The following is a 14,531-nucleotide window of genomic DNA, read 5'->3' on the forward strand; positions in this document are numbered from 1 at the left end:
TAACATGGTGAAACCCTATCTCTACTAAAAATACAAAAAAAAAAAAAAAAAAAAAAATTAGCCGGGGGTGGTGGCGGGTGCCTGTAGTCCCAGCTACTCCGGAGGCTGAGGCAGGAGAATGGTGTGAACCTGGGAGGCGGAGCTTGCAGTGAGCCGAGATCGCGCCACTGCACTCCAGCTTGGGCGACAGAGCGAGACTCTGTCTCAAAAAAAAAAAAAAAAAAAAAAAAGTAATGTGGGGCAGGGGATGGGATGCTGAGGGTTCTATTTTAGAATGACAAAGAGACAAACAATCAAATGCAATAGGCGGCATGGATTGGACTCAAATTCAAAAGGAAACCTTTATAATAGACATTTTGGAGCCAACTAAGGAAATTTCAATATGGACTGAATCACACATCATTTAATGGAGATATTATTTCCTTAGGTGTGAAAAGGGGCCGGGCTCAGTGGCTCACACTTGTAATCCCTGCATTTTGGGAAGCCAAGGCGGACAGATCACCTGAGGGCAGGAGTTCAAGACCAGCCTGGCCAACACGGCGAAACCCCATCTCTACAAAAAATACAAAAAATTAGGTGGGCGTGGTGGCATGCACCTGTAGTCCCAGCTACTCGGGAGGCTGAGGTAGAATTGCTTGAACCCAGGAGGCAGAGGCTGCAGTGAGCCGAGATTGCACCACTTCACTCCAGCCTGGGCAACAAGAGCGAAATTCTGTCTCAAAAAAATAAAGGATGGTATTGAGGTTACGTGGGGACTGAGAGATACGTGCTGGAGTGTTGAGGATGAAATGACACGATAAGTGCAACTTCAAATTTAAAAATATACAAATGTTTAACAAATATATAAATACATACAGCAAAATATTATTCTTGAGTCTAATTGGTAAAAATACGGGTGATTTTTGTATTCTTTCAACTTTCTGGGGCATGGTGGCTCATGCCTGTAATCCTTGCATTTTGGGAGGCTGAAACGGGAGGATTGCTTGAGCCCAGGAGTTCAAGACCAACCTGAGCAATATGGTGAAACTCTGTCTCTACAAAATAAAAATTAAAAACTTATCCAGGATTTGTGGCACACACCTGTAGTCTCAGCTACTCAGGAAGCTGAGGTGGGAGGATCACTGGAGCCCAGGAAGTTGAGGCTGCAGGGAGCCTTGATCATGGCACTGCACTCCAGCCTGGGCAGCAGAGTAAGACCCTGTCACAAAAAAGAGGGGGCCTATTGAGCAACCCCTTGGCTCTGAGAAGAAAACAAACCCCAGGATTCTGCACCGGAGAGGCCTCTGCCCCCAGTGTGAACATGTGGTTGATGTGGGCTCTCCAGACAGGTCACTGGACTCTTTCCACCACACATCCTCTATTTATTCTTTAACTTGTTCTTTTATAAAACAGGTGCCAATCTACCAATAAGTAATGTACATTCTCAAGTATAAGAATAGGGGCTCAGGGCTGGGCGCAATGACTCATGCCTGTAATCCCAACACTTTGGGAGGACAAGGCAGACGGATCACCTGAAGTCAGGAGTTCAAGACCAGCCTGGTCAACATGGTGAAACCCCATCTCTACTAAAAATACAAAAATTAGCTGGGCATGGTGGTGCGTGCCTGTAATCCCAGCTACTCAGGAGGCTGAGGCAGGAGAATCGCTTGAACCCAGGAGGCAGAGTTGCAGTGAGCCAAGATTGCACCACTGGCACTCCAGCCTGGACGACAGAGTGAGACTCCATCTCAAAAGAAAAAAAAAAAAGAATAGGGTCTCAGCTAGCACCTACCTCGAGAATGCGCAGCCTACTTTGGAGACCCCTGGTTTAAACTGGGAATGGAGTAAGCAGGCCGTAGTTCTCATTCATCTTGGTATCCCCAGCATTTAGCATAGGAGCTCATTAAATGCTCATAAAATGAATAAATAATTGAACTAATGAATGAACAAGTCTGACCTACTGGAGGCCACATGAGGAGTGCAGGGGAGTGGAGGAGCAACAATCCAAGGTCCTTGGGCTCGGTCCTGTTCCAGGGGCCTCACCTCTCTTGCAGAGCCTAGGAAGCCCTCTATGAGCCAACCTCACTCTGGCCCTAAGGCTGCAGAGACAGTGGGGTTTATTTTAGTTTTATAAAATTCACATGCAGGCTGGAAGCAGTGGCTCACGCCTGTAATCCCAGCACTTCGGGAGGCTGAGGCAGGTGGATCACCTGAGGTCAAGAATTTGAGACCAGCCTGGCCAACATGGTGAAACCCCATCTCTGCTAATAATACAGAATTAGCTAGGCATGGTGGTGTGCACCTGTGATCCCAGCTACTCGGGAGGCTGAGGCAGGAGAATCGCTTGAACCCAGGAGGTAGGGGTTGCAGTGAGCCAGGATCGCACCACTGCACTCTAGCCTAGGCGATAGAGTAAGACTCCGTCTCAAAAAAAAAAAAAACAAACAAACAAAAAAAACACATGCAATATTTAACCTTCTGGGGCCAGTAACCTATTTGGGAATCCAGTGTAAGCTAAGGCTCCCCTCCCAGCAAACCCACACTCTGAAATCAGATACGCCTCGAAGTTTGCACAAGATCTGAGATAGTTCAGGGACTCCCCACTGCCAGGTCCACTTGTGGGCTCCAGATAACGAACCCCAGGACTCCGAGAAGCCAAGGAAGCTCATGGCTTATCTTACTTGGTGAGACCTCCCTGGGTAGACATCTCGCCTCTCAGCTGCTACAGGGCTCCAGGCCCCCTAGTCATTTTCAGAAGGGTTTGCAATGAAGAGAGGAAGGGGCTGCTGAGCCCAGTGGTCTGGGGCATCACCAGCTCTGGACCTGGGTCTTCTCTAGGAAGGAGCCTCAGTCCCCACCCACAGTGGGGTGTATATGACCCCCTAGTTATCTAATGGGTGCTGCTGGCAGACCCAGGCCCCTCAGGCAGGCTGTTTTTGGCTGTTCTCTGAGCTCCTGCTCCATGTTCCTGTTTTTCGGGTGGACTAGGTACCTGTTGGAGTGGCTTAGGTCCACAGGGCACTTGTGCTGGCCTGACACACACAGACTTGAGTGCTTCAACCAAACTGGGACTCTGTCCACATTGTTCCCAAATCCAGGAGCAAGCCTCTCTGAGCACTTTCTCTGTGCGGAACAGCTCTCAGATGACCAGGAAAGGTGGCGACTCACACATTTGCAACCAGCACCCCCACAATCACTCTGAGAGGTGGCAGGGGAGGAATCTGTTTACAGATGAGAGCATGGAGGCTCAGGGAGGCTGTGTGACGATCCCATTCGCTCAACCACCCTTTTAGTGAGCACCTGCTATGCACAGGCATGGTGCTAGGTGCTAGAGAGTAGCTGCCCTTGGAGTCACAGTCCAACAGTGTGGAGAGATTCCTAAACATCATTTCAAATCAATGTGGCAAATGCCATGAAAAAGCCATGGCCCAAGGGTTATGGGGACACATAACCCAACTTGGGGTGTGGAGAGGTCAAGAAAGGCTCTCTAGCACGTGGTTGGTGCAATGTCTTCAAGGACAAGAAGGATAAACTGGGCTCAATGTCATGGGAAGGGACCAGCCTGTTGCAAAATCACGGTGGCTTGAAACCACATGGTTTGGACAGAGCTCTGCCAGCAGTCTGGTGTTGTCTGGCATTGCTGACCGGTGAGGCTAGAGAAAAATGGAGCCCTGGCTGGGCATGGTGGTTCATGTCTGTAATCCCAGCACTTTGGGAGGCCAAGACGGGTGGATCACCTGAGGTCAGGAGTTCGAGACCAGCCTGGCCAGCATGATGTACTAAAAATACAAAAATTAGCCGGGCGTGGTGGCGGGCGCCTGTAATCCCAGCTACATGGGAAACTGAGGCAGGAGAAGCGCTTGAACCCGGGAGGCAGAGGTTGAAGTGAGCCAAGATTGCACCACTGCACTCCAGCCTTGGCAACAGAGTGAGACTCCGTCTAAAAAAAGAGAGAGAGAGAAAACAAAAAGAAAAAGAAAAATGAAGCCCTTCTCTGACCTGAACACCCGTGGTAAGCAGTGGCACTGGAGAGACTGCTCTCAGAGGACTGACTGGAGGGAGGGGCCAGCTCTGTAACCAGCTTGTCAAGAACAACTGTAACAAGGCATCGAGTGCCCCATGCCAGGTCGGCAGTGGCCTTTCCAGGGTATCACTGTTCACATTGTAAGGAGATTTAAGTAGCTTGTTGAAGGGTGCACTGAGGACCCGACCCTTCCTCGGATCTCCCTCTGGATACAACTTGAGGTTAGGGGGTAGGAGGCTGAGAGGACCCCGTGAACTGCCGAGCAGAGCTGGGACGGGGAGTCAGGCCTCCCGACCCGGCCGGGGGCACTCCCTGGGCCCATGCCTCGCGCTGGCACGGAGAGCAGGGAGGGGGGTACGCGGCTGACGACCGTCGGGGCAGCAGCAGCAGCACAGCCCGGCGTTGGCTCGCGGCCCAGAGTCGGGGCAGGGAGGGTTCCCGTGCGGACGGGGGCTAAGAGGCCGCCTCCAGCCCGGGGCAGTCCGCGCACCCGAGCCTGGAGCCCGGAGCCTGGAGGGGTGGGGAGGCCCCGCGCCCGGGGCCGGACCGGAGGGAGAGGGACAGCGGTGGCTCCTCCCCCGGCCCCCGCCGCTAGCCGATCGGGGCGCTGGGCGGGCGCCGCGGGAGCCGCAGCCCTTTCCGGGGGGCGGACCCGGCTCCGGCGGCGGCACCCAGCTCCTGCCCCGACAGGTGCGCGCCGCGCGAAGGAATGCAGCCCGTCTGACTCACCAGCGCCTCCTTCCTACCTGCGCGCCCGCCCCATAAAGTGCTGCCCGCCCCGTCCCCACCCCGCCAACCCCGGCGCCCGCCCTCGGACCGTCCCTGCTCGCCCGCGTGCTGCAGCCCCATCTCCTAGCGGCAGCCCAGGCGCGGAGGGAGCGAGTCCGCCCTGAGGTAGGTCCAGGACGGGCGCAAAGCAGCAGCCGAGGCTGGCCGGGAGAGGGTGAGTGCCCGCCCCAGCTGGGCAGCCGCGCAGGGGAGCTGGTCGGGCAGGGCCGGTGGCTTTTGTCTCCCCTTCCCCTCCCTGAAGGCTGGCAGGCCCCGGTCCCTCTGTCCACGCTGCCCAGAACAGGTGTCCAGCCTCCCCGGGGTGCGCCGGGGGAAGCTGGTAGCCAAGAGGCAGGGCAGCTAGAGAAGGGTGGTGCCCATCAGACCTCCAGGCCAGAGGAGCGCCTTGGGCGCGCCTGCGGGAGAAGTGGGCAGAGGCCAGTGGCTGGCAGCCCTCTGGGGCTGGTCCCCTCCAGGGTTTGCAAAGAAGGTGGAGTAGAAACCAGCCTGAGCGCTGGGCCCAGCCCATCATGGCGCATCTAATGATAAACCCACGTTCCTGACTTTTATGTGAAATTTCGTTGTTTCTAACATTGGCTCCTACTTTTAAAAGCCACCCTGAGAGGCAGACGCCATCCCAGCTCCAGGCAGGGCTTGCTCTGTGCGGTGCCACAGTCCACCTGGGGCTGGGGAGTCCCTGATTTTCCTTTTCTCTTGGCCAAGCACAGGCCTGCCTTCCTCCCAAAGTCAGCCCCAGGCGCCTTCCTTCAGGAAGCTCTACAGGCCTCACCCACCAGCCCCAGGGCTGTGCGCAACACTGCCACCTCCTGCAGCATCCACCCTCTTTCCCACGGCTTGGCCTCTGGGGTGGCCCTCTGGCTGGGACTGGGGCTCTGGGGCTCCTGGTGACTCCCAGGAGCAGGGACAGGGCTCCTCCTCTGCCCCCATGGCCTTGCCACACCCTGAGGACAAGGACCAGGCACAGGTGGCATGGGTGTTGCTGTCCCCAACAGAGCTGGCAGTGAAGGCTTGGAGTCTCCATCCTGGGGGCCGAGGAAAGGACAGCAGGAGGGACAGGAGGGGAGGTATGTCTGTCTACTCGACCCTGATTTCTCAGGGAGACAGAGCAGCCAAGGGCCTGGGGTCCCCAGACTTCTGGCCAGCTGCCTCTCTGGGGCGAGGGAAGGGCCTGGGTCCCTGAGGGGAGGAGATGTGACAGCGGGAGAGGATGGTGGGCAGGAGCAACGGTGCCCAGAGGGGTCCCCAGGGGTTGGGATGGGGGCCAGGGGAGCTCTGAGCCTGTGGGTGGGTGGGCATGGCCTGTGTGTGTGTGTTTGTGTGTCCCTGTGTGTGTGGTGTGTGGTGTGTGTGTGTGTGTGTGTGTGTCCCTGTGTGTGTGGTGTGTGTGGGGGGGGGGTGTGTGTGTGTGTCCCTGTGTGTGTGTGGGGGGTGTGTGTGTGTGTGTCCCTGTGTGTGGTGTGTGTGTGTGTGTCCCTGTGTGTGGTGTGTGTGTGTGTGTCCCTGTGTGTGGGGGGTGTGTGTGTGTGTCCCTGTGTGTGGTGTGTGTGTGTGTGTGTCCCTGTGTGTGGAGTGTGTGTGTGTGTGTCCCTGTGTGTGGTGTGTGTGTGTGTGTGTGTCCCTGTGTGTGGGGGGTGTGTGTGTGTGTGTCCGTGTGTGTGTAGAGTGTGGGGTGTGTGTGTGTGTGTGTGTGTGTCCCTGTGTGTGTGTGTGTGTGTGTCCCTGTGTGTGTGTGGGGGGGGGTTGTGTCCCTGTGTGTGTGGTGTGTGGTGTGTGTGTGTGTGTGTGTCCCTGTGTGTGTGGGGTGTGTGTGTGTGTGTGTGTGTGTCCCTGTGTGTGGTGTGTGTGTGTGTGTCCCTGTGTGTGGGGTGTGTGTGTGTGTGTGTCCGTGTGTGTGTGGTGTGTGGTGTGTGTGTGTGTGTGTGTGTGTCCCTGTGTGTGTGTGTGTGTGTGTGTCCCTGTGTGTGTGTGGGGGGGGGGGGGTGTGTGTGTGTCCCTGTGTGGGGGAAGCTGCCTGTGCTGCAGTGTGACGGCATTCAGAGTGGCAGTCACACACTCCAGGGACCTGCTGGTACATAAAGTCGGGGCAGCCTGGTGGGGTCCGGGCCGCCTGGAGAGTGGGTGTCCTGGTCCTGGGCCCAGCCCATCATAATGCATCTCATGATAAACACAAATTCCTAACTGTTATGGGAAATCTCGTTGTTTCTAATATTGGCTCCTACTTTTAAAACTTTCTAAACAAGTTAAGTCAAGCCAAACACTCTTGGGTGCCTCGCCAACCCTCTAACTGCCATTTTGTAGCCTCTGCGTGGAGGCTGCCATGGAGGTTAAAGGCAGGGCCTGCAGAGCAGGGCCCTGTCCTGGCCCTCCCAGTGCTGGCCACGGGATGGGGAAGCTCCACAGCCTTCTGTGCCTGGTCTCTCATCTGGGAAACGGGCAGAATGCAGTCATCTCCCCGCCGGGCTCCTGTGCTGAGCAATCTCCTCCGTGAAGCCCTGGGCTCATATGGCAGTCACAGTGTGGGAATCAGCACTGCCTGAGGGGCTGTGGCCAGGGGCAGTGGGAGGAAGAGCTGGGCTCAGCTCTCCAGGCCTGTACCTGCCTGTGTAATGATGCCTGGGAGGCCTGAGCCTGCAGCCTGTATTGTGTAGCGTGTGGGTGTGGCGCCTACACCCTGAGGCTGCAAGGAAGTCATTTCCCTCTAGGAACCCTGCTGTCCCCACCCTTTCCCTGCCAGCTCAGGGCTGCCTCCCGATCCCTGTGCCACGACAGGTCTGCCCTGTATGTGTTGGCGCTGCTGTGGCCTCCTCCAGGCTGCACGCCTTAGAAGCAGGCTATGCCTTCCTGCCCTTGGGCTGAGAAGGGCTTCTCCAGCACCTCGGGAACCCCAGCCCCCAGACCCTGGGGTGGCGGCTGCCCCAGAAGCCGGGCTGAGAAAGGATTCAATGGGGACGGCCAGTGGGCAGGGCAGAGGCTTGGGCCCCTGGGAGACCTGGCCCTAGAGAAAGGCGCGGTGCTCACACATTTGCCCCGGCCCTGCAGGCCTGGATGGCTCTGCTGCCAGCCTCTTTTCTTGTCCAGGCTTCAGGCTGAGCATCTCTTAAAGGGCCTCAGGGATGTCCAGGCCTGCCCTGAAGGCTGCTGAGGACTTAGGATGGTTTAATACTGAACCCACAGCCGCCTGGGACACAGTGTGTGTGTGTGTCTCACTCTGGGCTAACTTGTGAAAGGATGAACAGCTCAGGGGCCCCGAAAACTTAACTCTGGGGCAGGCAGAGGTACAGGGTAGGGCAGATGATTCAGACCCCACCCTGATGGGCCGGGCAGCCACTGCAGAACCCAACCTGGTGCAGTAAGCCACTGCAGAACCCAACCTGGTGCAGTAAGCCACTGCAGAACCCAACCTGGTGCAGTAAGCCACTGCAGAACCCAACCTGGTGCAGTAAGCCACTGCAGAACCCAACCTGGTGCAGTAAGCCACTGCAGAACCCAACCTGGTGCAGTAAGCCACTGCATGCAGCTGTGGCTCAGCCCCAGGCCCCAGATATTGGGAGGGGCCCCTCTGCTCCCGGCTGCGCTACCTTCACCAAAGGGTAAGTGGGCCAGGACAGAAGGAGCAGGAGGCAGAGCCGTGGCCCCCTCTCAGGGTGGCACACTCATTGGATGACCCTCTCATGGCCAAGCCTGACCCAGGCTCACTGGGAGCTAAAAGGCAAAGAAGAATAAACCCAGATCTGCCCTCAGGGAGCCCAGCGCCGAGAGGCCTGGCACTGGGACAAACTCGAAAACCAGAGTCCTTGAGGGCTGGAGGGGGCCTCCCTGGGCAGGGCACAGGCCACTGCAGGGATGGCACGGAACAGGGCAGCGGAAAAGGCAGGAGTCAGAGGCCCAGGGCCCTGCCTCTGGCGGCTGGGTGCCCTTGGTCACGTCGCTGGCGCTCAGAGCCTCAGTTCCCACAGCTGTGCAGTGAGAGGAAGCTGACGGCACCGACCACGGCTGTGGAGGCCTCATGTGTCAATTGTTGCTGTTCTGCAGGAGGAAGATGGCAGGGCCACGCCCCAGCCCATGGGCCAGGCTGCTACTGGCAGCCTTGATCAGCGTCAGCCTCTCTGGGACCTTGGGTGAGTCCACATTGCCCTGCAGCTCCCTCCTGGCAGGGTCATCCCTTGGGCAGGCATTGCCCTTGCACGGGGATCTCACGGGGTCTCACCTAAACACGCTTGGCCATTCAGCAACTGACCACTGCCCACCTTCAGGGCTGGAAAACTTTAGTCTCCAAGCTCTTCAGCCTAGAGAATCTTGAGCCCTGACCACGGGGCCTGAGAACAGGAGCGAAGGAGGCTGTGTCTAGAGGAGAAAGGAGACACCCACCCAGGACTGAGGCATCCAGAGGATGCACTGAGGCCCCAGAGATGGAGTCAAGAGAGTTATAGGAATTTGGAGAAGAGAGGCACTGCTGACATGTCACTTGCTCTCTGAGTGTCACTAGTGGACAAATCACTGGAGCCAGCTCCTACCACTTGAATTTTGTCTGTTAGAGGGGGTCCTGCTGGTGGCTTGAAATAGACCACGACAGAAATGTTTACACCACAGAAATTGGCAAATGCTACATGTCAAGCACCAGAGACCAGAGCCGTTGTTATTTATTTAATTCAATGTATATGTAGAAACATGCTCTCACTCTGTCGTGCTGGTGGAGTGCAGTGATGCCATCATGGCTCACTGCAGCCTCAACTTCCCAGGCTCAAGCAATCCTCCCACCTCAGCCTCCTGTGTAGCTAGGACCACAGGCGTGCACCACCATGCCTGGCTAATTAAAAACAATTTTTTTTGTAGAGACAGTCTCACTATGTTACCCAGGCTGGTCTCAAACTCCTGAGCTTAAGCAATCTTCCTACCTCGGCCTCCCAAAGTGCTGGGATTACAGGTGTGAGCCGTCGCACTGGCCACCGCAGCCATTGTTAAACACTGACCAGCACACCATTGCCTGAAGCCCAGGAGACCTCTTACTGTGTACACCAGGTGCACACAGTAGGTCCTCACTGTGATTTTTAACTGAGCAGAGCCAAAGAGAAATCTAGAGTTTTACTTCATTCGTTACTGAGGACCCACTGTGTGCCAGGTGTGCCGGGTGCTAGGGCTACCGTGATAAACAAGACACCGTTCCCTTCACCCTAGAGGGGGCTCAGAGGACAGACAGGCCATGTGGCAGTGGTCTTGCTGTGAGGCACAAGCTGTGATGGAGGAGGAACCTGAAAAGGGTGCTAGGTGCAGCTCATCAAAGGTAATGGGGAAGGCTGAGGACCGTCTGCTGGACCTGAGGAGGCAGCAGGCCAGGGGGTGGCCAGGGTGTACCAGCACCGAGTGTGCCAGTGCCACTGTCTCAGTCCCCACCTTCTGTCCTTCTGGCTTGAGTGGGAAGTCCCAGGTTTGAAACCACAGCTTGTTTCTAGCTGCGCTACCTGGGGCAGATCACATACCCCTAGCCTCTGTAAAATAGGGAAGGGCTGGGTGCAGTGGCTCAGGCCTATAATTCCCAGCACTTTGGGAGGCCAAGGTGGGAGGATCGCCTGAACCCAGGAATTTGAGACCATCCTGAGCAACATAGGGAGCCCCTGTCTCTACAAAAAATAAAAAATTAGCTGGGCTACTTGGGAGGCTGAGGTGGGAGGATTGCCTGAACCCAGGATGTTGAGACTGCAGTGAGCTGTGATCATGCCACTGCACTCCAGCCTGGGTGACACAGCAAGACCATATCTCAAAACTAAATAAAATTGAAATGCAGGTTGGGCACAGTAGCTCACGCCTGTAATCCCAGCACTTTGGGAGGCTGAGGCAGGCAGATCATTTGAGGTCAGGAGTTCGAGACCAGCCTAGCCAACATGGTGAAACCCCATCTCTACTAAAAATACAAAAATTAGCAAGGCATGGTGGTGCCCACCTATTATCCCAGCTACTCGGGAGGCTGAGGCAGGAGAATCACTTGAACCTGGGAGGTGGAGGTTGAAGTGAGCTGAGATCGCACCACTGCACTCCAGCCTGGGCAACAGAGCAAGACTCGTCTGAAAAATAAAGTAAAACAAAATAAAAATACAACAACAACAACAAACCAAAATAAATACATAAGGCTGGGCCCGGTGGCTCCCACCTGTAATCCCAGCACTTTGGGAGGCTGAGGCAGGTGGATAACGAGGTCAGGAGATCGAGACCATCCTGGCTAACACAGTGAAACCCCTTCTCTACTAAAAATACAAAAAATTAGCCGGGCGTGGTGGCGGGCGCCTTTAGTCCCAGCTACTCCAGAGGCTGAGGCGGGAGAATGGTGTGAACCCAGGAGGCGGAGCTTGCAGTGAGCCAAGATCGTGCCACTGCACTCCAGCCTGGGCGACAGAGCGAGACTCCGTCTCTAAATAAATAAATAAATAAATAAATAACATAAGGAGGGAATCCCCACCTCTCCAGGTGAGGGTGCAGGTGGGAAAGTGCTTGCCTTTGCTGAGCGCCTCCCCATTCATGTACCCACACCCGCTCCCCCAGCAAACCGCTGCAAGAAGGCCCCAGTGAAGAGCTGCACGGAGTGTGTCCGTGTGGATAAGGACTGCGCCTACTGCACGGACGAGGTGAGGGCCTGGCCCGGGTCGGTGTGGAACAGGCAAGGGTCGGGAATAGCTGGTGGAAATGAATCTGGGGTTGGGGCATCCAGGGAATGGGTGCTGCCCCCACTGACCCCCTGTCCTTCTGGCCAGATGTTCAGGGACCGGCGCTGCAACACCCAGGCGGAGCTGCTGGCCGCGGGCTGCCAGCGGGAGAACATCGTGGTCATGGAGAGCAGCTTCCAGATCACAGAGGTGCCCGGTGTGGGGACTGGGGTGGGGTCTCCCCATGCTCAGCCTGGCTATTTATGGGGGTGTATAGTGCCCCTTGGCCGGGCTGGGCCCCCATCGGGCCTCCGGAGTGACCCTCTAGCCAGGTGTCCCCTTCCATTGGCTGCAGGAGACCCAGATTGACACCACCCTGCGGCGCAGCCAGATGTCCCCCCAGGGCCTGCGGGTCCGTCTGCGGCCCGGTGAGGAGCAGCACTTTGAGCTGGAGGTGTTTGAGCCCCTGGAGAGCCCTGTGGACCTGTACATCCTCATGGACTTCTCCAACTCCATGTCCGATGATCTGGACAACCTCAAGAAGATGGGGCAGAACCTGGGTACGGAAGGGCCAGAGTGGAGGACAGCAGGGCAGGAGGGGGATGGGTGGGCGTCTGCTTGGGAGGCCAGGACTCAGGACAGCTGCACCCACCCAGAAGGAAACAGGACATTGGAGCCCCCAAAAACCTTCCCTTCCATTCTCAAGGGAAGAATCTCAGCCAGACCCTACTCACCACTGGGGACTTCTGAGAAGGCCCAGGGCAGGCGGGCAGTGGAGCCACCTGGCCCTGACAAGGAGGGCAGCCCCTGCCACGACGCTGTGGGGAAGCTTCTGCTCCTCAGAGCTGGGCTGCATTCCCAGCCACCCTGACCTTGCTGTATGCATAACTCCAGACCCCCAGTCCCATTTCCCTCATCCATAAATAGGAACAGACAATGTCGTGAGCATGAACTTTTGTCCAGCATGCAAAGCGTTAACCTCCCTCTTCCTCCCTTCTGAGCCAGCCCTTGGTAGGGGGGCCCGTGTTTATGCCAGGCATCAGGGCTCAGCTATCCCCTCTCTGTCCTATTGACATCCAGCTCGGGTCCTGAGCCAGCTCACCAGCGACTACACTATTGGATTTGGCAAGTTTGTGGACAAAGTCAGCGTCCCGCAGACGGACATGAGGCCTGAGAAGTAAGTGACTGTGTGGGCCCAGCAGGTGGGCAAGGGTCCAGGCCATGTGACCCCCTCTCCTCTCTCACCCACAACTTAAAATTCTCCTTCTACGACCGGGCGCGGTGGCTCAAGCCTGTAATCCCAGCACTTTGGGAGGCCGAGGTGGGTGGATCATGAGGTCAGGAGATCAAGACCATCCTGGCTAACACGGCGAAACCCCGTCTCTACTAAAAATACAAAAGATAAGCCAGGCGTGGTGGCAGGCACCAGCAGTCCCAGCTACTCGGGAGGCTGAGGCAGGAGAATGGCGTGAACCCAGCAGGCGGAGCTTGCAATGAGCCAGGATCGCGCCACTGCACTCCAGCCTGGGTGACAGAGCGAGACTCCATCTCAAAAAAAAAAAAAAATTAGCCAGGTGTGGTGGTGGGTGCCTGTAATCCCAGCTACTTGGGAGGCTGAGGCAGGAGAATCGCTTGAATCCAGGAGGCAGAGGTTGCAGTGAGCCAAGATCATGCATACTGCACACCAGCCTGGGTGATAAAGTGAGACTTGGTCTCAAAAAAAAAAAAAAACAAATTCTCCTTCTAGTTGAAATGAGCCGGGGGCACTGGGGTCTGCGGTGTCTTCTGCCTGTGACGTTCCCTCTCCCTCCCACCTCTGCCCAGGCTGAAGGAGCCCTGGCCCAACAGTGACCCCCCCTTCTCCTTCAAGAACGTCATCAGCCTGACAGAAGATGTGGATGAGTTCCGGAATAAACTGCAGGGAGAGCGGATCTCAGGCAACCTGGATGCTCCTGAGGGCGGCTTCGATGCCATCCTGCAGACGGCCGTGTGCACGGTGGGTACTGGGAAGGGCGCTGCCAGCCTAGGCCAGGGATGAGCACTTCTGGGCAAGGGCCTGAGCTGCCCCCTGGCCTGCTCTGGCGCCAGGCTCACAGGCCCTGTGGGAAAGCCTGGGAGCCTGCAACCCCTTCGCCCTAAGACAAGCTCAGACTCTGTGAGTAGGTCTCAGTTACAATCTGAGTTCAGATGTGCCGGGAGCCATGGTCCTCTGGCCTGAGCAGTCACAGCCTGGTTTCATATCAGCTAGCAAGGCAGACCTGGACTTTAGGGTTCTGGAATCTTTAGTACCCTGAACCCACCAGCTGCCCAGTCTCCACCTGTTTTCTGGGCATCCAAATAAGCTATTTCCTTTGATATGTACATCCATTTGTTCATTTTGAAAATGACATACCCATATTACTAGGTTAGAAAACAAAGAGCGAGCCAAGGTGTGGTGGCTCACACCTGTAATCCCAGCACTTTGGGAGGCCGAGGCGGGGGCACTGCTTGAGTCCAGGATTTGAGACCAGCCTGGGCAACATGGCAAGACCCTGTCTCTACAGAAAACACAAAAATTAGCTGGGTGTGATGCACGCCTGCGGCCCTAGCTCTTTGGGGGAGCCGCCTCTCCGGCTCCTGTTTCTCAGCGTTGTCACTCAGTCATGTGCCGTCAGATGCATCTTTCATGAGGGCACTTGCTGTGAATCCAGTGGCTTAAGCCCAGCCCCATGTTGGGACCCGCGTTCCCTGTCCTACATGACGCCGTGATGCGTGTCAGCAGGCAGCCTGCTCAGTGGGCACGCCCCGCCTTGCCTTCCCCAGAGGGACATTGGCTGGCGCCCAGACAGCACCCACCTGCTGGTCTTCTCCACCGAGTCAGCCTTCCACTATGAGGCCGACGGCGCCAACGTGCTGGCTGGCATCATGAGCCGCAACGATGAACGGTGCCACCTGGATGCCACGGGCACCTACACCCAGTACAGGACACAGGACTACCCGTCGGTGCCCACCCTGGTGCGCCTGCTCGCCAAGCACAACATCATCCCCATTTTTGCTGTCACCAACTACTCCTATAGCTACTACGAGGTACAGGGCCCGGGCCCCACGGGTGGGAGGTGGTCAAG

The 14,531-nt window shown here is 56.6% G+C and overlaps 1 protein-coding gene across 9 annotated transcripts in view; it reads left to right on the top strand.

The window, feature by feature from the left end:
* Window positions 1–4,585: 4,585 nt before the first annotated feature.
* Window positions 4,586–14,531, top strand: part of ITGB4 (integrin subunit beta 4) — a 37,290-nt gene continuing 27,344 nt past the window's right edge. The window contains exons 1-9 of one of the 9 annotated variants that reach the window (XM_063718945.1): window positions 4,588–4,946; window positions 5,785–5,856; window positions 8,825–8,910; window positions 11,327–11,409; window positions 11,536–11,637; window positions 11,783–11,987; window positions 12,508–12,604; window positions 13,252–13,423; window positions 14,230–14,493. In XM_063718945.1, the coding sequence (XP_063575015.1) occupies window positions 8,832–8,910; window positions 11,327–11,409; window positions 11,536–11,637; window positions 11,783–11,987; window positions 12,508–12,604; window positions 13,252–13,423; window positions 14,230–14,493 (1,002 nt within the window). In that variant the 5' untranslated portion in view covers window positions 4,588–4,946; window positions 5,785–5,856; window positions 8,825–8,831. Of the gene's footprint in view, window positions 4,947–5,784; window positions 5,857–8,824; window positions 8,911–11,326; window positions 11,410–11,535; window positions 11,638–11,782; window positions 11,988–12,507; window positions 12,605–13,251; window positions 13,424–14,229; window positions 14,494–14,531 lie in introns of all 9 variants that reach the window. The other 8 variants (XM_063718944.1, XM_063718946.1, XM_063718947.1 and 5 more) reach the window with 8 other exon arrangements.

This window comes from Pongo abelii, chromosome 19, assembly GCF_028885655.2.
Source record: "Pongo abelii isolate AG06213 chromosome 19, NHGRI_mPonAbe1-v2.0_pri, whole genome shotgun sequence".
In the NCBI taxonomy this organism is placed as follows: domain Eukaryota; kingdom Metazoa; phylum Chordata; class Mammalia; order Primates; family Hominidae; genus Pongo; species Pongo abelii.